Raw genomic sequence first — 25,723 nt, forward strand, 5'->3', positions numbered from 1 at the left:
TCTTGAATGATCATGATCGGAGATCACTTGAACATTTGGTGAAATCAAATCGTAAAAAATCAACAGTAGAACTCACAGCTATGTTTATTAGTGAAAGTAAGAGCATTTCCACACGCACAATATGAAGAGAACTCAAGGGATTGAGACTACACAGCTGTGTAGCCTTAAAGTGAAACTCTCGCCAAAAAGCAACCGAGGCTTTATTTATGATTGGGTATGAGTCAAACCTTCATGTACAAGCACACTCATGACCAAAGAGGCACTTTTAAGATTTACCGTAGTTTCGTTTTGGGGCAAGCTCATTTTGAACGGGAGTACATAGGGCATACCACGACGGCATCAAAATGTCTATTTTTAGACCACTAAGAAGGCTCCACACATCATGAAACTTTACTGGTAGCATCACCAGGGTCTCTACTCATGACACGAGCAGTAAGAACATTGTTTGTGTACACAAAGTGTGTGAAAAAGACGGTTTTGAACTACTTACGCTTAGCTACTGGGACTCCGGCGCGCCGCCGCCATTCCAGGCAAAAAGTGTCGATCTCCGAGTGCGGCCATCATGACGGAGAGTAACGGTGGGACGCTCCTCGGGCTTATTTCCAGATGAATTCGCGGATAATTCGTTGTTCTGTCGTTAGTCAAAAGCAACACTGACGTCCATGTTGACAAGGGAGCCACATATTACAAACAGTACGGCATCAACAGCCACGCGAGAGGTTACGTGACATCACCGGCTGTTGATGCCGTACTGTTTGTAACCGTCTTTTTCACACACTTTGTGTACACAAACAATGTTCTTACTGCTCGTGTCATGAGTAGAGACCCTGGTGATGCTACCAGTAAAGTTTCATGATGTGTGGAGCCTTCTTAGTGGTCTAAAAATAGACATTTTGATGCCGTCGTGGTATGCCCTATGTACTCCCGTTCAAAATGAGCTTGCCCCAAAACGAAACTACGGTAAATCTTAAAAGTGCCTCTTTGGTCATGAGTGTGCTTGTACGTGAAGGTTTGACTCATACCCAATCATAAATAAAGCCTCGGTTGCTTTTTGGCGAGAGTTTCACTTTAAGAAAACCACATACAAGTGAAGCTAATCGGTAAAAAAGGCTTCAATTTGCTAGGGAGTATAAAGATTGGACTCTGGATCAATGGAAAGAGGTCATGTGGTCTAATGAGTCCAGATTTACACTGTTCCAGAATGATGGGCCCATCAGGGTAAGAAGAGAGACAGATGAAGTGATCATCATGCCTAGTGCCTACTGTTAAACCCTGTGGGGGCAGTGTTATGATCTGGGGTTGCTTCTGTTGGTCAGGTCTAGGTTTAGCAACGTTATGTGCCCAAAAAAAAATGGGGTCACCTGAATATAATGAGCAGGTTTTTCCATCAATCAATCATCTTCCCTGATGGCACGGACATATTCCCAGATGACAATGCCACGATTCACAGGGCTCAAATTGTGAAAGATTTTCACACATGGATTGGCCACCACAGAGTCCAGACCTTAACCCCATTGAGAGTCTTTGGGATGTGCTGGAGAAGACTTTAGCAGGGGTCCGACTCTCCCATCATCAATACAAGATCTTGGCAAAAAATTAATGCGGACTGTGGACGGATGCCAGCTTATCAGAATGATGCCACGGCAAATGCGTGGTGTAATCAAAACTAATAGCGAAATATTAGTGTGTGACTTTTTTTTTGTCGGGCAGAATGATAATTCTGATATAAGCATATCATATATTTGTTGTACAAAATAATTGGGTAATTCCAACCAGTTGCTTTTAATGGTAACAGAATGAGTTATTTAAATGTTTGGTTTACATAGGCTATGAAAAGAGTTTTGTTTGAAGCCCCACTACAGTCACGCCAGCGGTAACAGTCAGTGTTCTTTCTCAGAGGATGGGGGTGTAGTTAATAGGCAGACATCATCCGTTACAATCACAACCAGATTAATTAAATCAGTGAAATCCTGTGAAGTCTGCAGCCCAAGGGGACTCTCTGGAAGTCCAGACATATGGATGCGGCCACACACTACACACCGCCCTCTTCTTAAAAGAACCATGTTACCCTTATAGCCCGTATTAACCAAGCTTGAAGGATGACAAGTCACTCCTGGATTCTACTATAGTCATACGTCATTGTTTTATTTTAGCAATAGACCATTTTCATGGCAGCCATATTGACATGAAATAGAAGGTAAACATAGGTTTATTTAATGACAATGAAGGTTCCATTCCATTTAGTGTAGTGGAGACTTTCTAGTGAGCCAACAGCAGCACCTTGACTCTGTTTGACCTGAATCGAACACAGTCATAATTAGTATCCTTGGTAACACCTGTGTTTACCCTACTATTTTGTGTCAAAATGGCTGCTGTGAAAAAGGTCTATAGCTTATTAAGTTATTTGTCAAAAAATATTTGGCGAACAGTGTGGCTCATCCCCATTGTCAGGAAAAGAATCAAAATATTATATATAAAAATGCTGAAATACACTGCAATGTGGCTTTCAAGCTAGGGTCGGTAAGTTATTCTTAAAGCTTTTGTTATAGTTGTAAAAAATATCTTAACATCCCGACAGCAATCAAAAAAATCAAATGCTCTGACAATGGAAAGAACAAATTCCTGCAACTGTGGCTGTTTGAGCTGTCTAATAAGCCTACCCAATTGTCCCATTCAGCCTGTATGAAATTATCGGACAGGCAACCTATCTGTCCACCGCCTGCATGCTCTCTGCTTATGCACTTATTGTGCATGAGTGGGCCAGGCAGATATATTGCTAAAGCTATTAGCACGCTAGTTGGGCAAGAATCGAAAATGAACGAATACTATCATGCTAGCTTGAAGTATAACAATAACCATGTCCATTGTTTACATTGATTATGTTAATATTAGGTGTTTTATACATGTCATCGAGACATGAGGAAGTGCGTTAAAGATAGCTGGATGATAACGATGTGCTGCACTCACAGTACACAGCCCCTGAGCCTGTTGTTTAACAGATGGCTAATTCAGTAGCACAAAGCACACAGCCCCTGAGGCAACAGAGCCGCTGTGGCAGCAACAACCTCCTTCAGCAGCTAAAGCAGTTAGCAAATTCAAAACAACTCTACTTGAACAAAGCATACCTTAGTGATACAAATTTAAGCTCCACCTCCAAGTCACCTTCGATAAATGTTGAGCAGCAGCAGGCGAATCACCTTCATCTTCATAGCCTACACTAAACAGGATTGACTAAAAATAGGTCACCCCCAAGAGGCAACAAGGAAGTTAATAAATGTAAAGTAAAAATCTGTGATTACATTTCCTTTTTTAGCTGCTGAACAGACACACCCCCAGAAAAGACCCCAGGAGGAAATGTATAATGTTTTTGTTGTCTGTATGTAAATTTAATGGCTATGTGTGTGCCGGAGGTCAGATTTTTTAATTGGAAAAACTAACAAAAGCTGTGGTAAACACTTATTATTTGAAGTGTTTACCCAGATAAGTGTGCTAGATATATATTTTTTAGTTTTTTTTGTTTCATTATTGAATCAGTTACAGTTTTTGCCTAATGCTTAAACACTAAAAGTGGTTGCTATGCCCAAAGCATCACAACCTCTAACTTTGGTGACCATGCCCTAAACAAAAGCACCAACCCTGCAAACACAATTTATGCTTTGCACTGTGCTTGAAATTCTCCAACACACTTATTGCAAAACACTACACGGTGTTTTTTACATAAGACACATTGTTCAAAAAGGAAATCTCATGCAATCATTGGGAAAGCACATCTATTTAAAATACAAAACACAACTAAAATTGGAAAAGCACACAGATTCACACACATGAAAACATTTAAAATCTCATTGTGTACCAATCAGTCTAAGCCATAGCACTACAAATACACCTGATGTGAGCTCAGCTCCTTTGTGCCAACTTTGGAAACATGGAGGCAGAAAGAGGGAGAGGGAGAGTAAGAGCAGTAGCAGGACGAGGAAGAGGAAGAGGACGAAGAAGGGGAGCAAGCAACAGAAGGAGACAAATATCTGATGACTTGAGTGCCACTTTGGTGGACCATGTAATAAATCATGGCCTTACAATAAGGGAGGCTGGGCAGAGAGTCCAGCCAAACCTAAGTCGCTACTCAGTTGCCTCAATTATAAGAACTTTCAGACTGGAAAACAGGTATGTTTTGAAGTTTCCACACTAAACTGTACCAAAGAAATTACAGTATTGCACATTGTTCACATTGCTGTAGCTCAGTGGGTAGAGCAGGTGACCAGCGACCAGAAGGTCCAGAAGGTCGCTGGTTCGAACCCCGGCTCCCCTGGGCGGAACTGAGCTACATGCCGAGGCATCCTTGAGCAAGATGCTGAACCCCGAAATTGCTCCTGATGCGCAGTTGGCACCTTGTGAGGCAGCCTCTGCCATTAGCGGGCCCTGCGATGAGCTGGCAACTCATCCAGGGGTGTACCCTGGCCTTCGCCCTTTGAGTACTGGATTAGGCCCCAGTAGCCCCGCAACCCCCCGAGAGGGGGGGATAAAGCGGCAACACCCCCGAAGAAAGTCTGAAGTACAAAATGTATGATGTTTCATTTTCTACAGAACTGCCAGACGACCTGCACAGGGTGGAAGGCAGATTATGTTCAGCGATGAACAGGAGGTGGCCATAGTTAACATTGTTTTGGCAAATAACGAAATCCGGCTTCGTGAATTGAGAGAGCAGATCATCGCAGATCAAATAACCTTTGCTGACATCAACACTGTCAGCATATTTACATTCTCCGGCATCCTTAAAAAGCACTACATTTCACTGAAGCAGCTGCAGAGTTCCATTCGAGAGGAACAGTGCGAGAGTCAAAGACCTCCGTCATGACTATGTGCAAGTACGCCCCATCCTCGGTCCCTAGAACACAGCCCTCATTATTCGCTTTCTGGACACACTTCATGACACAGTAGTCCAGGACGGGCCAGAGCAGCCACAGTTTGTTGTCATCTGGGATAATGTCCGTTTCCATCGGGCGGCTCTGGTCCGGGACTGGTTCACCAACCATAATAATTTTATTGCACTTAACTTGCCACCATACACCCCATTTTTTAATCCAATTGAGGAGTTCTTTTCAGCATAGCACTGGAAAGTTTGACTGTCAGCCACATGCCCGCATGCCTCTTCTACAAGCCATGGAAGAGGCGACATTGAGGAGAGGTCCATACAGGGTTGTATATGGCATGCAAGGCGATATTTCCCCCGTTGCTTGGCAAGGGAGGTAATTGCATGTGATGTGGATGAGGTGATGTGGCCAAATGCCAAAAGGGGACAGGATCCATAGCCTAAATGTCTTCCAATCATTCCCTTATAACACTATGTTTTGTAGAACATTCTAGTTGTACCATGTCTTTGTGTGTTTTTTTTTACTTTTGCAAAAACCTGAAAAACAAAAAGAAATTCTGAAGCGTTTCCATTTTGTTTTCATGTGTCTATATCAACTCCAGTGGATCAATCTTTTACAAAAACAATCTGTATGAGTCTTTTAAAGTCAAAAACCATTCAAAGTACTGAATACGGCTGTGTTTTGCATAAAGCACATCTGTGTGTTGTTGCTGCTAGGAAAGAGTAATGCAAAGGTGCATGTGTTTAATGTTTTGATGCTAAAAACAGTTTTCAAATAGGATTGTTAGGTTTTGTTTCAAGAGTTTCATTTTGCCGTATAAGTTAGGAGTTTATCTTCATGTGCTGTGTCTTACTCGGCCTGTGTGTTAAGTTATGACACAGTGAGCCAAAGTCTGCAACATGTGTGGAAGCATTCGGCAAAAACTGTAATCAGTTAATACCTGATGATTGATGGTAAATATTCTGATTAATCTGGTAAAGGACATTTTCTTTCACTCAGAATGGGTCATATTCATACATTTTTCTATGTTCATATTGAAAATTTGACTGAAATATTTTGTCTTCCACAGGCAGGAAAACTGGCTGTTGACCGAGGATGGGCTATAAATGTAGGTAAGAGAGTTTCTAGTACAAATACCCATATACAGACAACCAATCCTGCTGTAGCTGGTAAACATGCAACTCCAATATGTGAGACTGTCGCCTACTCAGTCCTTTTATTTAATACAATATTTTGCCACATATATGTGTAAGGAAATGTAATTGCTGTTGGATTCAGTGCCAACATTCTGTCCAGTCTGACAACAAAAAAAGTCCAATCAATAAACTGATCATATCCACTGGACTGGTTACAGCCCTGATACTCACATCAGGGAATCTGTCTGATGTGACCAATTTACATTAAGTAGTGTCTTTTTGACAGATTCTAGATTTAGGGAAAATAGAGTATTACCTGATGTTCAGCTGATTTTACCCTGATTTGAGGGATCAGTATCAGGCGTGAAGAATATCCTGTCCACATTTACACTTAAGAGACTTTCATTTGAATACAACTTTATTCACTGAGAACAACAATATTTAAGACATGTCTGTAGTCATAAGCCAGTCTTCATTTTGCTCTTAGATTAGTTTAATTAAAGTTAGATAGTTGGAAGGCAAAGCTCGATATTTACCAGTCCATCTACCTTCCAACCCCCACCTATGGTCCTGAGCTTTGGGTAGTGACTGAAAGAACAAGATTGTGTATACAAGCGGGCAAAATTAGGACTGTGTCTCCATTGTGATGGTGGATTCCATTTTGTCATCTCACTCTGTTTTCAGAGTCAGTTCTCAGTTTTTATCATATTAAGTCAACCTCATTCTGTTTTTTATTTACTCAGGTTAAAGTCAACTAAAAGTCTGGGTTTTTGTCTTTAGTCTTCATCAAAGAAAAACAGCTATTTTATTTGAATTTTAGTCAATACAAAAAGTCTTTTTAGTCAATGTAGTCTTTTCAAATCAAATCAAATACATTTTTATTTATATTGCCCGAGATCACAATCACATTGCTTCAGTGGGCTTTACAAGCTGTACAGTGAAACAACACCCTCTGTCCTTAGACCCTTGTTTCGAGTAAGGAAAAACTTGCCATATTGAGAAAAATAACCTTTTAAGAGGGGGGAAAAAAAGATGGAAGAATCCTCAGGAAGAGCCACAGTAAAGGGACATGCAAAAGATGTCACATGTACAGAACAGAGCAACAAAATCACAATTTGCAAATTGGATTGACAGAATATATGATACAAATTATGATTTACGTGAAGTGTGTGGATCCAGGAGACGACTGAGCAGGCCGAGACATTGCCAAGTGGTGCCCGAGCCACACGACCTCCTCTCCACTGTGGTGACCTGGAAGAAGGCCATACAAGATAATTAGCAGTAAAACAGAAAAGATCAGAATGAAGAAGCATCACATTTTACAGAAGTACAGATATAAGTAGATAGTAAAACAGAGGAGAGCAATGATCCAGTGGAGCCCAGGGTATGACGATCCAGATCCGTCAATATGTGAGGCAGCAGGTGCCGGGAGAGGTAGATGGTCCCAGGGGACTGTGGTCCATCAGAAGGGAGCCTGCATGAGAAGACAGGAGGAGGAGGAGGAGGAGGAAGCTGTAGAGAGTGAGAGAGCGACACAGCTTGCAGCTTGTGGGAACAGAAAATAAAAACAAAAGTCAGAGAAATGCAATGTTAGTCAGAATAAACAGATTGTTTCTCATCGGCAGCACAATGTGAATTATAATACTAAAGGTAACTCATTGAGACTGAGACCGACCCACTGAAGAAGCTAGCAATCAAAGTTAAAGACTAATTAAAGGTTAAGTCAAAGAAGTAAGTTTTGAGTTTAGTAGAGCCAGACTGATGTCAGCTGGGAGGTTATTCCAGAGGGAGGGGACACGATAGGAAAAAGCCCTGCAGCCAGCTGACTTCTTCTTAACCGTGGGAACTGTCAGGAGCCCTGTACTTTGAGAGCGTAATGCACAAGGTGGAATATATGGTATAGTGAGATCTGATATGTACAATGGTGCAAGGCCATGTTCAGTTTTGTATGTCATCAGCAGCACCTTAAAGTCTGATTTTATATATATATCAGGATCTCTGTGTCAGTCTTGAACATGAATTACCTAATTTTAGCTATGTTGCACAGTTGGAATAAAGTGATCTTGTTAATTTCTTTGATGTGCTGATCTCATGGAAATCCCGGTGGGCGTCATAGGAAGCAGTGGCGTCACAGGAAGCAGCTGTTGTCCTGCGCTCTGTCAGCTCATCTCCATGTTGTCTTCCTCACATATATCACAGTAATCCTCCATTCACAGTCACAGTAAAGTTCCTCACAGTCCTATATTAGATCCTGCTGACTGTTTGGTTAGAAAGTCTTTTGTAGTTATAAGATAATATTTTAACATTTTAGTCAATCTAGTCTAGCCAAAACCATTTATCTTATCATTATCTGATTTTAAAATAAAACAAAAAAAGCAGTGGCTGAACAATTAAGATTGCAGCTTTGCAGAAAGTGTCTAGGGGTCTATTGGTGTGGTGGTCTCATCAATTTAAGGCAGACATCCAGTAATTTTGATGGCAGGTTAAATCAAATTCAATGCGAGCAGTCCACGGATCACATCTGAACCCTCCAGGGCTGCTGTCAGACTCATCACGGCTGTCTAGATCAGTTTACACCTGAACAATCTGGACAATACACCTGAATGTGGACAGAGGTGTCACTAACACAGAACCTTGACACTGGAAACCAAGGTTCATGTTCTCTGTCCCTCATTTGGTTAGATTTTGGCTACTAACACTGGAAGTCATCACATCCTGTCTTGTACTTCAAGTCAGCATTGACTTTTTCCGGTGAATACATTATTTCTCTAACCAACAACCTTAACTAAGTGCTAAGAGGATTATAAAAACATGAATCATTCTTGAGTTAGGAGTGGATATTGTAGAAACACAACTAAAATACATATAAGTTGTATATGTTTACAGACACGCTCAGTGTAAACTCCTGCCTTGGCGGTAAGCATTCAATACAAATATGATGATACATCTAATATATTGTTTTACCTATTATGTGAATGAGGTGTGTCGTCCTAAAAATAATATTGCAATATTTTAAAGGTTATAACAAGATTCACAGTATCTCTACGTTTTGAAATCTTCTCTAAAGCACTTCATAAATGTTAGGACTGGGCCAGAAATTAATTATCACAATGCGTTTGACAAAATACCTCGATAACAATATTGCGACAATATTGTAGGGATGACTGGTACTTTCACAAAATATCAACACAACAAAATGTTTGATAATCATGTTTAATGTGGATATAATGACTTAAGTGGGTAAAGCCAAGTATTAAAACAAGTATACTGGTCTGTAAAGTTCAGAAATTTAACATCACTTTACTGTGATGCAGCCTTTAAAACCAGTGAAAAGACAACACTTGTGTCATATCATGACATCTGAGACGATATGTAGTCTTATATCACAATAACAAGATATTGCCCAGCCCTAAATTTCATTTCATATCTTAGAAAAGGTTTTTGCTAGTTACCGGGCTAGATACTGTCAGTGTTCCCTAATACACAATTTTACACGGGTACGTAGAAGTTTGTGCAGTACTTAGAAAGTAGTGTTGTCATGACTACTAGAATTTCTAACTTCAATATAACCTTAAATAATTTCAATATTTGATACCATGTTTGATACCACAGGGGAAAATTGACAACATTGAGGGCATAAAATTTGAGATTTTAATGAAAAGCTAAATATAACAAAGCCTGTGTACTGTAAATGAAAAACAGCATTTAAGGTTATTTACTTCCAACCTCAGAGAAGTTAAAATATTCTCAACTCCTCAGCACAAGTTGTGGAGCTGCACTCCTCGACATTTGCCCTGGCAACTTGTCAATTTTGCTCCTCCTCTACTCCTTTCTAATCACTCATAGTGCTGATCTTTGAATTGACCTCTTGATTTTTAAACTTATAGCTTCTATGCGTTCCAGGATAAGCATGACATTGCTTCTTCTTCTCTGCTGCCTGCAGCCTGTATGTATGAGCATGTCTGGTCAGCTCTGAGGAATAAATATGTAAAAACAAAAATACAAACAGCAGTGCCACTGTTTCTGTTATAATACCAGTGTGTTTTCTTGCCAGATGTGTCCGTGATGAAGCAGATAGAATATATGCTGAAATAATCAGATTGTGTGCCAGGCTGGATGGGAGGCAGGCTCAGTGCATTGACTGGCTCGCTATACCTGTCAGTAAATGCCCACTGAAAAGCACTGACCGCAGTCACACCACGCACACCATCAGGCTTAATACTATTTAAATGTACACTATATATGGCTATTTAAAACATATATCTGGTAGTTGTTTTTTATGGCTGTAATTCTGAAACATTAATTAGTTAGTCAGAAAAGTGGGAGGAGGTTGGAATATGTGGGCACAGTGTGTGTTTAAACTTGCCGTCAGAGAGAAGAAAGAGCAAGAAAGCACAGCTGGTGTCAGTATCTATACTGTGGAACAAGAGTATTGAAACACTTATTCAGTATCAATATTTATGGATATTTTGATATTATTGACGACACAGTTATTAAGTAATACTAAGAGTAAAATGTTCTTCATATTTATGGTGATACTATCTTTTCCTGGGTGTCTTAGCACACAAACATTTGCATTTCTTTGCTGACTCATTACTGTCAGTGTCTGGACTGTTTGAGTAGGAGGTCTGGGGCTCCACCCCCCCACCCCCCAGTTTATGCCAAGCAGGGAACAAAAAAGCTGCATCAGACTTTTTACTTTGTACCTGCTGCTTACTAAGCTACTTCAGACACTGTCGATGAATCAGGGGGAAAGATTGTTCTGCATCAATAAACAGGATTTTAATAAAGATATAAAGGCTATTCAAATTGGTCTGACATCTGCATATTGTGTATCTCGACACTATGCAGGCATAGGGGCTTTGTAAAAGGCTGTTTTTGGGAGCCAGGCAATAAATGATAATCATATTTCACCTGTCGCCTTACTGGCCTTATTAATATTCTGGTCTAGACTGTAGTTGAGTGAACATGAGCATAGTGGGGCAGAGGGGACTTTAACTCTTAACCTGAATGAATGGGTATCAACTCAATTTAAATAAAGCTCTCCTCACAGTCTTTCTCTCCACCCTTGCACATTGCAGCTCTTCAGGCATTTAAAGAGCAATTGGACAGTCCCATTCTGGTGTCAATACACCTATTGTTGTACCACAGGGGAACATCAGCCATTTTTATAAGCCACAATAAAGTCAATAACAGCCTATTTTAAATGGCCAGTTATGCTCCTATAGAATAATAGAATTCTCAGATGTGCAGTGACCTCCTGGATTTGTCTAATGGCCCTGATACTGAGCCAGTGGATTTTCTGTCTCCCAGGAGGAGGCTTCCACCACTGTTCCAGCGACAGGGGAGGGGGCTTTTGTGCCTACGCCGACATCACTCTGGCCATCAAAGTAAGACTGATATTGCGCACAATGTTAGCTCTTTGGAAACATCCAAACACTGGCTATGGCACATGTAGGGAGAAGCCTATTTGTATTTACTCGGAGGTCCTATTTGATTAAAGTAACATTAAAGCAACATCATGTAGAAATTGGCATTTTGTGGGATTTGGCACCCCCGACAGTTTCTGAGTGCAATCTGAACTGTGAATATGTCATCTCAGAGAAAGCTAATATTTCTCCAATCATCTCTCAGTTTCTGTTTGAAAGAGTGGAAGGGATTTCCAGGGCCACCATCATCGATCTGGATGCTCATCAGGTGAGCTAGTACCATTACCTCTGTCCATGTCAATGTACATCACTGCTTAGGAGCTGACATTCATGACAAGACGACCCCCCTTTTCACCACCATTCTAATCAATGAGGCACCCTGAGGGCCAAATTGGCCCTTGCTGTCATATTCAGTGGAACGTATCTAAAAACATCTCCACTGGCTAACAGCTAAGTGTATACCAGCTCTGGATAATAATTGACTATCACTGGGTTATCTGCTGTATGTCAGATGCTTGTATGTTTATGCCACTGTGTATGTGTTTACGATATCTTTGAATACATTATCATTAAGGATGCAGATTTAAAAATAAGATTTATTGAAATTAACATTGGCTGGGCAGCCACAAAATCATTCAATGTGCAGAGTTTTATAGTCTTAATTGAATAATACAACAACAACACAAAAATACCATTCGATCATTCATCAGTACCTTTGTTCTTACAGTCTGTGACTCTCTCCCATTAACAGTAAATCAAAAGAGTTCTTCCAAAATCAAATGATAAATCAGAAAAACATCTAAAATGACTTAAAATCTTTCAAAAAGATGAAAATCCAGATCAAAAGAACTCTGAGATGTGTTTGATTCTGTCTGAACTACAAGTACAAAAAATTGTTTCAGCCTTGTGGCTCTCAGTCAAGGATCTGACACTGTCATTTCTGCCACTCTTTCTTGAATTATGTTATCGTGGCTATTTTTCTGCATGTAGTGACAAGGAAAGCTCTCTACTATTGACTTTCTTATCATCTCTGAATCAGAGAGTTTGCCCAACTGGTCTACATGTGTTTTGTAGACTTGGAGAAGGCCTATGACAGTGTTCCCCCGGGGGAGTACTGTGGGGGATACTGCGGGAGTATGGGTACCAGTCCCTGTATAACCAAAGTGAGAGCTGTGTCAGTATACTCGGCACTAAGTCAAGCACGTTTCCGGTTGGTGTTGATCTCCGCCAGCGTTGTCCCTTGTCTCAAGGGGGGGAGGAAGGTGTCCAGTTCAGGAACCTCAGAATTGCATCTCTGCTCTTTGCAGATGACATGGTTTTGTTGGCTTCTTCAGTGGTCAGGATGAGGGTCAGCACCTCTAAATCTAAGGCCATGGTTCTCTGCCGGAAAACTGTGGATTGCCCCCTACAGTTGGGGGTTGAGTGAAGGACTTGGAAAATGGAGCATGAGATGGACAGGTGGTTTGGTGCAGCATCGGCAGTACAGGGGGGGCTGTGCCGCACTACTGTGGTGAAGAGGGAGCTGATTCAGAAGTCGAGCCTCTGTTTTACTAGTCCATCTATGTTCTGACCCTCACCTATGGTCACGAGCTGTGGGTAGTGATTGAAAGAATGAGATTGCGGATACAAGCGGCCAAAAAGATGTTTCCTCTGTAGGATGGCTAGGCTCAGTCATAGAGATAGGGTGAGGAACTAATTCCATGGGGAGCTTGGAGTAGAGCTGCTGCTCCTGAGCATCAAAAGGAGTCAGCTGAGGTGGTTCGGGCATCTGGTTAGGATGCCTCCAGGACGCCTCCCCTTGGAGGTTTTCTGGGCATGACCAACTGGGAGGAGAACCGAGGACAGATCAAGAACCTGCTGGAGAGATTGAATATTGAATCTGGCCTAGGAATGCCTCGGGATCCCCCAGGAGGAGCTGAAAAGCGTTGCTGAGGAGAAGGACATCTGGAATATCCTTCTAAGCCTGCAGCCTCCATGACCTAACCCTGGATAAGCTGAAGACAATGGATGGATGGATGGATGGATGGATGGATTAATTTATAGTCATTTAAGCAAAGAATTAAAGGTACTTGCACTGGCATGTATATGTTATATGTTGTGAATTGTCAGATTGCCGGCATTTGCTACGTGTTGATGAAGAGAGATTCAGAAGGATTTAAATAATTGAAACCGAATGATAATTTTGATCGATTTTTGATTTAAAAACAAAATCGTGACACCCCTACTGCCTTTGAAATGGCCCAAATTTGATCATACACATTTATGGAATAACCTTAATACTATAGACCATCTTGTGATGGGATCACACCAGTCTTAAAGCCTGTCAAGGTCTTCATTACTACATTATCACATGAGTACTCTGTACTCGTGGGTCTGACTACATCTATCTTTAAACTCTGACTGTATCTTGCGCATTTGCGACACTATTGCCCTGACAAAATAGACAGACACTTAGCAAAGTACTCAAAATTGCTTCTGTAGTAGTTACTGCTACAATGTATGTCTCCAGGACCACATTTTGTCATGATGACACATTCTTTTGAAAAGTAACTGCTTTAAAAGCCCTTTTGGCCTGCTGTACAGCTACCTACTCAATGATAAGATTTTTTTGGTACTTAAAAACTGATGGCAGGGATGTCATCAGTCAGTAGCTCATCAATGTGCCAGCACAAAATTGATGTGACAATCAGATAAATGTCCTATTATTTACCGATAGCAGTCGACAAGGTGCATCAGCCGATAGCAATGTTCTGCAGATAAATTGGTGCATCCCCCACAGTATGTGCTTCCTCTTTGCTACTTTTTATGAGGTCAGTTAGTGGGCTGAAACCCCCCTAGCTGTACAGAACATGACTCAACATTTTTGGAAGTCTGATTATCATATTTTACTCTTACTTTGTGTTTTCAACATAATGACTTGTATCCACCACCAATTAACCCTGAGAACTGTGTTAACATTGATGATTTCCCAAGTTCCCAAGGTCCATGGCTATATTCCAGGAAATAGGCTTTTTTCATTTTGAGCTACGGCTCATTGGCAATGATGTGCCTTTACCCATTGACACAAGCACAGGATCGATACAGATACTGAGTAAATAATTCATGAAGAAGAACAAAAGAGCAAATCTACATGAAGGCATGGAGTGCCCCTCTCACCAGGTAATTGGGCTGAGAGAAATATTGGGGATAGGCAGTAAAATCCTAATTGCAGCCCTGGAACATGACACTTAAAGTGCTCTTGTCCTCACATAAATAGAGATTATGGCCTAGACAGCTGTGTTGCTTATTCACCAAATCAACAGCAAAACAATAATGATCAATTTTAGGTTCACTTTATAACAAGCTTGAATGGAGCCCTGCTGTGGAGGCATAATGCTAGCTGTCTGTTATGAGCTGTGTGTACAGTGTGAGCTGTGTGTGTGTGTGTTTATGTGTGATAAGGCACCCTGAGGATGATTGTATCAATGAGTCAAATACAGATTTATAGACCATCAACCGGTAAAAGTAACACTTTTACTAAGTGAAGACAAACAGTGATAGCTGACCTTTCCATCGACATTGTGTGAACAAAACAAACATCACTAATACTAACTGTTTGTGTAAAGAGCACCTCTGAGGTGGTGTTGATGTATTACACTGAATTATATCAGTGTTTCTTCTATTTGTCAACTTAATTTACATATGGATAAGTGACAAATTAAAAGAAAATGCTGAGTAACTGCTATTTTAAAGGCTCATTGAATGGTTTGACGAATATTTCAATAATGTCAATCATATTCTGTAGCACTCACAGTCAGTGGACCTCTGAACTTCTGATTACCTTTGGGAGATTTGAATTTGAAGAATAACACTGCAAAGCAGAGATCCTTTATCCCCGTTGTTGCCAGGTAACCAATTCAATTTCCCCGTTCTACTGGTATGTCTACCACCCTTTTCACCTTTTTTTTTTTCTTGTTGGAGACTTCTGAGTCTGAACCCCCATGTGGTCCCAGGGAAAGAAATAACGATATTTTTTTGTGCAGTGCTAATGTTTGTCTGAACACAACACTCTTCACCACCAACATCAAAACGGACAACTAGGGAACATCTCTTATAAGTCTTCTAAAGACATGGACAATATGCGGCAAAAAGCACTGAAGCTGTTTTGGAGGCTAGGAGAACACCACCTTACTAAGACACTGATTTTCTTCACACTGTGGCTCAGTCTCCTGCCTAATGTGCTAGAGGCATGCCAAATGTTATATCATCATACATTATAGGTGGCCATGTTAGAGACTGTGACAATCATGGGCAATCACATTCAATACTTTGATTCCGTTTAAACACAGCTCTCACCATTATGACGTGCTGACAGTTGATGAATCCTGTAGATTCACTTACTGCTGTTGAACGTGTTCAAGATCCTACAGTCACCATGTTCTCTGTGCATAATAATGAGCAATTTTATTTGTTATCACAATGATCCGTAAAATAACCATCTGCAGTTCAATGCCACCATAGTGCAATAAATAAGATAAAAGCAGAATTTAGAATGCTTCCTAATTTTTGCTTGTAGTACTTTCACCTATTTCTGTAATGAAATAAATAAATTTTGAAATAAATCAATTAGATTTGACTGTTATACATCTAAGGGATGATGTCCTCTAAGATTTCCATTATTAAACAACATAGAGTCCATTAATTCCTGATTATGAGCATCTTAATGGGTATAATCCCATAGTCCATGTCAGAGAAAAACAATTAAAACACCACTAATTTATATTTTATGGGTTTTGTGCTCAAAATCTAAGGTTTTTCACAAGCAATAACTCTGATACTGGATAATAACTTAACAATAACTTCTGACGGGACCTGTTGCTCATCACAGCCACATGTCTACTCATATTGCAATTAAAAATGTAGAGCTGTAGATGTGCTGTGTGTTATTGTAAAATGATAGTGACAGGCACCACTCCAAGGAGATGGAACACACACCTGCTGCCTTCAGGTAGCTGTAAAGACAGTACAACTGTCGTTGGTTGTAGAGCTGCTTGCTATTATAAATCTTTGTTCTGCTTCGCTGGCATTGATGCCATGAGCAAAATACAATTTCTTTTTCCTGTGTGATCACATGTCAGCTGGTTGGAAACAAAATGAAAGTGGAAATTTATCATGAAATGATTTTAAAGGAGGTTTATATGAATAGGAAAATATCAGAATGCAGTCCAACAAAACAACAAACTACTGGCTAAAAAATTAAAATTTGTTCGTACATCTGTCTCTGTGTAAATCATCCAGTTTTTGGTCCCTGAGCAGCAGCTAATATACTGTTTCTCCACATACATCAGTCAAGTCACTAAATTAAAATTAATAAATAATGAACATAATGCTGTATATGTGTACAATTTTGAAGAAGCCACGGCTCTTGTTGATCACTTCCTTCTTACCAGTGGACAAACAACATTCCTTTTATATGAAAAAGAAAATCATCTGTTTTTGTGAGCTGGAGTCGTTCTGTCTCTTTAATTGTTTTGTTAAGTAGTGATAGATGGTTCTAATATTTAATACAGGTGTTTAAACTTGGTAAGGGTGGATATCTGTTTTTAAAAACTGAAGGAAGCCAGCAGTGAAGGCTTTTGGCTGACACTAACAAATTGCAGTGAAACAGCAATATTTTCTTGTACAGTGTGTGGGGGAGAGGATAAGACTAATAAGACTGCAGGCAGCAGGAGCTCAAGCAGCATATGAGCTGATTTATAGTCCCAGGCTGTCTGCTAGAGGCAGAGCAGAGCATTCACTAACATGCTGAATTAGTCATTGTCTCAAGTAAGCCTGAATGAGCCCTGTGTGCAATGTGAGTTTGTCGGTTTAGCTATAGAGTACAGTTAAAAACTGATACTAAAACTCATAGTGATTTATACACTATTATTGACTAGAGATGTACTAGCAATGATGTTGATAGGTTTTGGAAATTCAGTCGGTCCCCATTAAAATGTGTTATCTCAGTCAGAGTGCATTACAAAAACAGGATGAAACATTGGAGCTTACAAAAATGCACATGGATAACATCTCAGTGAGGAATTACATATAGAGGGGACCATAAATAAAAATGTACTTTAGTATTAGCTGCTGCACTGGTTCAGAAAAATTCGACTGACAACAAGTGATTGTAGTTAGCTGATGAGAGAAGCTGCAATCTAGGGGCACCAAAATGTGTTGCACCAGCCCTGCTCTGACAGCGCTGTCAGCAGCCGAACGGGAGAGATGCTGTTTGTCCGCTGGGATTTATAACAGAACTATGAGCAGGAGAGATGTTTTCACATCACAGGTGACAAAGAAAGGTGTTGAAACGGGAGTCTGAGGCTGCAGGTAAAACATACTGATGTAGGCTGATAAAGAAGTTGTGTGTGGTGCTAAACTGAAAAAGAAAAAAAAAAAAAGATGAATAGTTGAATGTTTCTATTGAACAGCCAAATCCGATTTGACTGATAAAAACCTCAGTTTCAGGAACAGCCCTATCACATCACCCTGATACACTCACTAGTTATAAAACAAATAAACTTATTAGTGGTTTATTTCTATGGTTTCAATATGGCAAGCCTCCCGAACAGCAAAGCATCAACCGTCACCGTCGCCATGAGAGAATACAGAATCGATCAGAGCTGATTATGACAGTGACCTAGGTAGTTTATTCACCGATACCAAGTTTGTAGCTTTGATTGTTGAAATCTGTGTGTCGAGCATTGGTCTAGTTGCAGCAGAAACGATCACATAACGATGACTGCAATATGCACACAGGTCGTAGATGGTCGGAAACGGTGATCAGCTGATTTTTTTTCTCTCTTGATAGGGAGTTTCCTCTTATAATTATTTCCATACGGATTTGTTGTTCACAATGTGGCATTATCAGAGATAAATTATGGTGAGTCCACTGAGTTCACTGCGTCCTTTCAGATTTTAATGCGCCAAAGATGCAGGACATACCTGTCAACATCACTGTACTGGTATAGCAGTTTTACTGTGTACCATGATGTCAGCAATTGCGTCATCACTTTTATTTTTTTTAACCAACATTACATATCACATTTTTCAGAGGGCACCATGAACACAGCACAGCTGCTGGAAAATCTAGCATGAGCTGGTAGCTGGTGACCAGCTTGATCAGTTTGAGCTGGGTTTTTGACAGCTGGTAGGCCTGCTGACAACTACTACTGGTGACACCAGCTCCTATTCTGACCAGCTACCAGCTCCTATTTTTGCTCCTTCTTGTTGCAAAGATGAACACCTGTTAACATTCACCCGCTTGTAGAAACTACTTTTTTGGTTTGCAGTTATTTACAAAGGAAGTGCTGTGCCTAGCCTAAAATTGTTTATACATGCAATACTTTTTATAAGTCACGTTATACATGTAAAATATCACAATATTTTTGAACATATAGGCCCTATTTAGATATCGATTTTGCAACAATATAGTAGGGATGACTATTGATACAATATACTAACACAGTGAGATTTCTGATCAGTAATCATCAGTAATGTGGATATAATTACTAACTGCGTATGTGTTATAAAAAGAATGATCTGGTAAGTTCATAGTATGACATCACTTTACTGTAATGAAGCCTTTAAAACCTGGAAGAGCCAACACTTATGTCATATCACAATTTAACAATATCCAAGATCTAAGACCATACACAGTCCCACATCAAGATAACGGTATGTATCATATATATTGCCTAGAGCTGGGTAGCCCTGTGATGTATCTCCCTTCTTTTATGTCTTTTTTTTATATTCATCTACAGGCATATTTTTGACCTGCAGCCAGTCTTGAAAACAACCTGAAAACAGAGAGAGAGAGAGAGAGAGAGAGAGAGAGAGCATAAATATGACATATAGGAGTCTCATTACATACTTCATTTAAAAGCAATAGTTAAAGGCCAGTCATTCCTGCATCATATTAATTTATCAAATAACCTTGGCAATGATTTTCTTTCTATTATAGAATTGAAGACATCAAGTAAAAACGACATTTATAACTTTTTCTTCAAAGTTAATCACTATAACATGAAGATGAGAGCAGTACATTCATTTATTTTCAGTGAGTTTGGATTATAGCTCATATAGTGGTATGTGCTGCTGTATGCAAGTGTTGTTCATGTACACCCACCAAGTTTGGCCCTTCCTTCCCTGTTCTGACAAAAGGAGCTTCAACAGTAGTGTGCTGCTCCAAATGAATGAAGAAGTTATAGACTGGAAGACAACATGATTTTGAGCAACCACCAATAATAGAAGTTATTTTCGAAGGATGAACACGTTTGTTGTGGTTAATGGTGGTTAATTTTAGAGCAGTACACTCCTTGTGAAGCTCCCAATCTTGCTCCAAGGAAGTAGTTTATAGACAAAACTTGGTGGAGGTATTACGCTTGCATATGTTGATGAAGGTTCTCAGTCATCCAGGTCATGGTAATTCTAAGTGCTGTATCGTAGGCAACTGGACTTGTTTCAGTTTCTTGAAGACGTTTCACTTCTCACCCAAGAGGCTTCTTCAGTTCTAACTAACTGGAGAGGAGTTGCAGGCTTTCAAACTCTGTGTGGGAGTGTCCTTACAGAGTCATTAAGGACACGTGAGAGCTCGTTAGTTTCAGAGTCGTTAGGGCCACTTGTGGGTCGATGACCCAACCAGCCTTCATGTGGGTTGCTATGGAGGGGTTGTTTTTGTTTTGGGGAGACAAAACAACCTCTCCATAAATGAATGGCACAACACAGGGGGGCCAACTCCTCAGGTCAAGACTCTGCTGTCCACTTACATCTGAAGAACAATCATTCCTTTGAGGACAACAATGTAAATATCTTGGCCAGAGAAGACAGATGGTTTGAAAGAGGAGTAAAAGTTTTGATCCGTGCTGGAGGGAACCCCACTGACTTTAGACAACTGCAGGTAGTTGCCACTAGCAGGATTCATCATGAGGATGACTGCTTCACTCAAAACTATTTTACTTTATGCATCTAAACTGTGTGTATGGACTTTTGATGAACATGTAGAAGAACATTGAACATAAATTAAGGTAGCGTCTTCCTCACCTCAGGTCTCGGTGCCCAGCCATGTCTCCTCAGTCACAGCCAGTGTAGGTGTGTGGGTGTGGGTGTGAGCGTGTGTGTGTGTGTGTGTTTGTGTCTGTCTGTGTGCATGTCTGTGTGTATGCCTGCGTTTGTGCCTGAGTGTGTATGTATTTATGTATTTCTATGTGTTTATTTGTGGGGGTGGGAGGTTTGGGTTTTTAAGGTTATTCTTTGTTTTTCTCAGTTCTTCTTTTATGCTTTTATCCTCTGTGAGGCACTTTGTGTTACTATATATATGAAAAGTGCCATACAAATAAAAATAAAGTTAAAGTTAAAGTTAACATGAAATACTAACCAATCCTGTCAATGAGTCAGGAGTTTTGAAAAGTCAGTGAAGGTTATCCAATGTTCCTAATGTGCAAATGCGCAAGTAGCTTTCTTAATGTTGAGCATCACTGCTGCTGGGAGATCACTGGAGGTGATGTCATTAATATTTTCCTTAATAATGACGCTGCGCTCCAGAGGTGTTGAATGTGATGGTGAGACAGTGCTGATTAAATATTGATTTAACATTTGAGTTGGCTTTTATCTTTTAAAGTTGAAAGGTTTTTATGAAGTAATTATCCTTCACTACAAGTCCAAACAACTGCTGGTCTGAATGTTCTGTGAATCCATAATTAACGTTTGATATGAAGTGAAATTAAGTGTGAGCTGCATCATGTGTAGAATAATGCCTTTCACATTTATATTTTACAATCGTGCTTCTACTCAGCACCTGACCATCTGCGTCACCAATTCCCCTTGCCTTCAAGATCCCGTAAATTTACACACATCTGAGCATGTTTTTTTTTTATAAATCCCATTTATGCTTAGAAAGTAACAAATGCACAATACAGGCTTGATACAGAGCCCCTGGCCTCCGTATCATCCTTTAACTCCTGAGAATGGACACCTTGTCTAGCATTATCTCTTCCATGTCTTGTATGTTTAACATGCACATAAACCAAAATTTGTAGTTTTAGAGGGAGTTAGGTAGGGTAACTTTTGGTGTTGCCCAAGAAATAGATACAACACATTACTTCCCGTAAAACCACTTTTACATGTATGTTTATGTACAGGTCAAACAAATTGAGTTACAGCTTTTCAATTAGTGAGCATCAGAGGTGTTGGTAAGTTTAATTTTAAATATTTCACAGACGAAGGCTAGCTTTTTCCCCTGCTTCTAGTCTTTATGCTAAGGTCAGCACACATTAAAAACACGCAAACATGAGAGAGAACTCTTGGCCAAAAAACAAACAAACAAATAAGTGGATTTCTCAAAATGTGGAATGATTCTTAATTCTACTGTCTGAGTTTAGCATCATATTACATGATCCTTACTTCAAATGTGTGATTTACAGTCACTTGGGAATGTTGTTCAGCTGACACTAAACTGTCCTGCTTTTCATCCAGTAATACTAGACTTGGCACACTGCCCCATCTCCTCCTGACAGCAGCCAGACACTTACAGTGACAACAGAGGACAGGAAATGAAAAGTGATGGAGTAGCCATGACATTTCTTTCTAAGTATTTTTAACATTTAGGGCCTACAGATGACAAGCCTATTTACCCCTGATGTGGTGCTGTCAGTCAGTGCAGTGTGTCTCAGGTGTACGAATGGGTCTGAGTGACACCTGTGTGGATCTTGGCACAGTCAAGTGATGTAGTGGACTGTCAAAATGCTGTGAGTTATTGCCTGCTATGTATTACACATGCATATTACTCATGCATGAGGCATCATCAAGGGTGAAAAAACAATTTCTTCATTCAGTTCAGTCAGGAATGCTCTCCTCATAGGTTTAACCATTTATTGCAACAAATGGAAATACAGTTATGCTTGCCGCTGATGGCCCAGCTCTTCCATGCTCCCTGAATTGACCAAGTAACTAGGCCAGAACAGAGGAGCACAATGCAGAAAACCCCCCAGCTTGAGCCCTGATGGGACTCCAACTAGAAAGGCAGAGGCTGGGGTGGTGGCAGGAAGCTTGTCAGCAGCAGCACATGTGGCAGCATTGAGTCGGAGGGATATGAATGAGGACAGAACCATATTTTAATGGACTGCCTTGTGGTAAGAATGGCTGCGATTGGTGTGTGACTGGTAACAATGATCCATTCTCCAGGTTGTCAGCTGATTACAGCTGGGGCGAATGACTGTCATGCATGAGCGCAAAGCTTCATTTTGTTGTTGGAATGAAGCTGAGACAGCATCAACATGCCTTGTTATTTTTTTCGACTTAACCTACTTTGTTACAGGGAAATGGACATGAGCGTGACTTCTTGGACGACAAGCGAGTGTTCATCATGGATATGTATAATCGCTACATCTATCCTGGTGATGGATATGCTAAAAGTGAGTGAAAGCACCATCACTTTTCTTCTCAAATGTGTTATTTTAGAAAACTACTGTATTTTACCTTTGAATTATGAGAAATGTTGTCATTTCAATATCTTTAGACCTGTTCTTGCTGTTCTAGTATTGTCATTTACTTAAATGTGAAGCATTCTGTAGACAAAATCAACTCAACACTGCTCCTGATGTGTGGCTGGAGGTTGTCCTCCAGCTATCTTCTACTCCTTTGCAATTAATTGAATTTAAGACATTTTATAATCGTCTCTCGCCTTAAGAAAGTGAAGTAAAAGTACATTCTGGCTTGTTTAAGATAAAAACCATACAGTCTCATTCTGCTTCATATTTTCCCTCCAAGACACGTTCATTTCCTTGTGCCTTCAAAGACCAAAGCTGACAATTTTTGGACACTTTCTTTGTGTCAAGTGCTCTGGAAAAACTTGAAAACCACCAAGAACCCTGTTTTACATGCTACTGCGTTGTTCATCCTTGCTTTTGCAGCTTAATTCTGTTTGAATTTTCATAAAGGTCTCCTAATTAACCTTTTTCATCATTTGCATTAGCTTTTGGAAATGTACATACTAATTAATTAAAGAGCCGCTGCACATTTACATATCTTGGTATTATATAGATAGAGAAGCATAATTTCCTACTGTACCTGAACATTCCATTTGAATTCAGTTATCAGAAATTCATTTTGTAAGGCCTTTGTTGAAAGACTTCCTGTTGTGTCAAATAATGCAGCAGTTACTAGCTTATGTATGTATATATGAGGCCAATGGATTCAGCTCAACAAAGCTGCTACTATTTTATACTGGTTGGTTAGTTCATTGATGGCAGCTATGTTCTGTGGCTGTGGGATGATGATCAGTGTGTTATCCATAATGCACCATTTCAGTCTCCATGTCTCTGCATCTCCAAGGAGCCATAAAGAGGAAGGTGGAGCTGGACTGGGGCACTGAAGACTCAGAGTACCTTCAGAAGGTGGAGCTCCACTCTGAAGGAGCACTGAACGAGGTCCGACCTGACATCATCGTCTACAACGCAGGGACAGACATCTTGGATGGGGACCCCCTGGGAGGACTCTCCATATCACCACAGGTGCTGTAGCTGCTTTGTCACACACTCAATGTAAATGTGTTTCAGAAGTGAGTATTGATCAGCCTGTAGTGACACGGCTACAGTCAAATACACCTGTCCTGACAATGTCACCAAAAACAACATGGTAAACTTCATAAAGGTGGAATTTATGGTTGTTTACTGAATTGCAATAGATCGTAGAAGTACAACAAAGTGGCTACTGAGTGCTGAAGGTACAGTTTGTTTCTTTTAATATCCACTGACACAGAAACAAAAGTAAATGGCCCTAAATATTGTGTTAACTCAACTCAGTTGTTGTCATGGAGAAGAGCTCTGTCCGACACATATCAGAGCTGTAGCACATTCACAACACGTCATTGTTGCACTTGGGAATAAAACACCTAGTCACCCTGAATCATCAAGTTATGTGTCATCAGGTTTCTACAAAGTAACATGATCTTTAGCTTCTTCTAGCTGTTAGTGAAACATGCTAAGCTCAGTAATGAGATGTTTGTCACCAAAACCCTCTCTGAGAGTTGTAGTTAATTTCTGCAAATGTCTTTTTATGTACACCAGTTTGTACTTTGTCCCAGTTTGTACAGTGTCTCATCTTCTGTACTGAGAACGAGAATAGCTTTATATCCAACAAAGCCTTAAATGTTCCCCAGTAGTCCTTCACTTACCAACAACTAACATTATCTAAGGAAAGTATGAACATTTCACAACTTGGTAACAAAATCAGGTACTGTATCTTTCAGCATCCTGAGTTACAGCTTCAACTTTTGTTGCATGACCTCCCTCCCTGCATCTTTTCTATGTCCACTATCAGCTATAACAATGCCTACAATGGCAATTAACCTGGCAGCTCATGGGCCACATCCAGCCCGCTAAAGCGTCCCATCCGGCCTACAGAAAATTCATGTATTCAGAAAATGTGTGTATCTTACATTACGCACCGGTGGAAGAGGCCCAGTCGATCCAAAGACTGATCAATGTTTGGCCTGCCAACCCCTGGCACTGAGCCAAAAGTCTGTGATTTATAGTTCACCTGTTCTACAGAGTCAGATTATTCTCCAACTCCATCCTTTCTACTCTGCTGTGGACGCACCATCAAACTGCTCAGCTTCCAGGCTGGCCACTTCGTGGAGTTGACAGCAGTGGATGGTGGGAAGTAACACCGACGTTGTTGGAGCATCACTGAGCTTGTTTATTCAGGACAAGAGGCGTCACTCTGGTTTATTTTTGTTGTCTAATTGTTGTCGTGAGTATTTTTGTTTGCTTCTTGGGATCCCAAAGAGGGGTTTTTATTGAGAGGAGAATTCATTCATCTGTAGTTGAACTGTGGGTTTGTAATAAGCACTGACTGCCTTCCTGGCAGCAGTCTGAGAGAATTTTCTTGTTGGCTGTCTAGTTATCATTGTAGATGTTTTCACACTGCCCGTTCACACTGATATAGATAAATAAAAACTAAAGGTGAAAATGTTAAACAAGAACAGGCTAACTAGACCTCAATTTTGTTTTTTGTTTTTTTTATTTGAAAATCTGCCCCTAACAGTGTTATACAAATTCTGACCCCAGACAAATGTGCATGTGACCAGAAGAGAAAATGATTAAGTTTTGAACAATAAACAAACCAGAGTGCTGATGCTGATAAGCTATCAAGATCCAGGTTCAACAACTGAACTGTCATCAGGGCAAAAACATTTTTGTTTATTTTACATTTGGCAGTAGATACAGAGATAGAAGTGACACCGATCTGTAACAACTGTTGTGAAACTGTG

The 25,723-nt window shown here is 40.2% G+C and overlaps 1 protein-coding gene across 2 annotated transcripts in view; it reads left to right on the forward strand.

Moving 5' to 3' along the window:
* The window catches only part of hdac11 (histone deacetylase 11), a 38,906-nt gene that overhangs the window by 9,338 nt on the left and 3,845 nt on the right, over positions 1-25,723 (forward strand). For both annotated transcript variants that reach the window (XM_084349741.1, XM_084349742.1), the window contains exons 6-10: positions 5,941-5,983; positions 11,321-11,397; positions 11,642-11,704; positions 22,769-22,865; positions 23,785-23,963. In XM_084349741.1, coding sequence (XP_084205867.1) covers positions 5,941-5,983; positions 11,321-11,397; positions 11,642-11,704; positions 22,769-22,865; positions 23,785-23,963 — 459 coding nt within the window. The remainder of the gene's footprint in view (positions 1-5,940; positions 5,984-11,320; positions 11,398-11,641; positions 11,705-22,768; positions 22,866-23,784; positions 23,964-25,723) is intronic.

This window comes from Pagrus pagrus (assembly GCF_965226575.1).
Source record: "Pagrus pagrus genome assembly, chromosome: 3".
Taxonomy (NCBI): Eukaryota; Metazoa; Chordata; class Actinopteri; order Spariformes; family Sparidae; genus Pagrus; species Pagrus pagrus.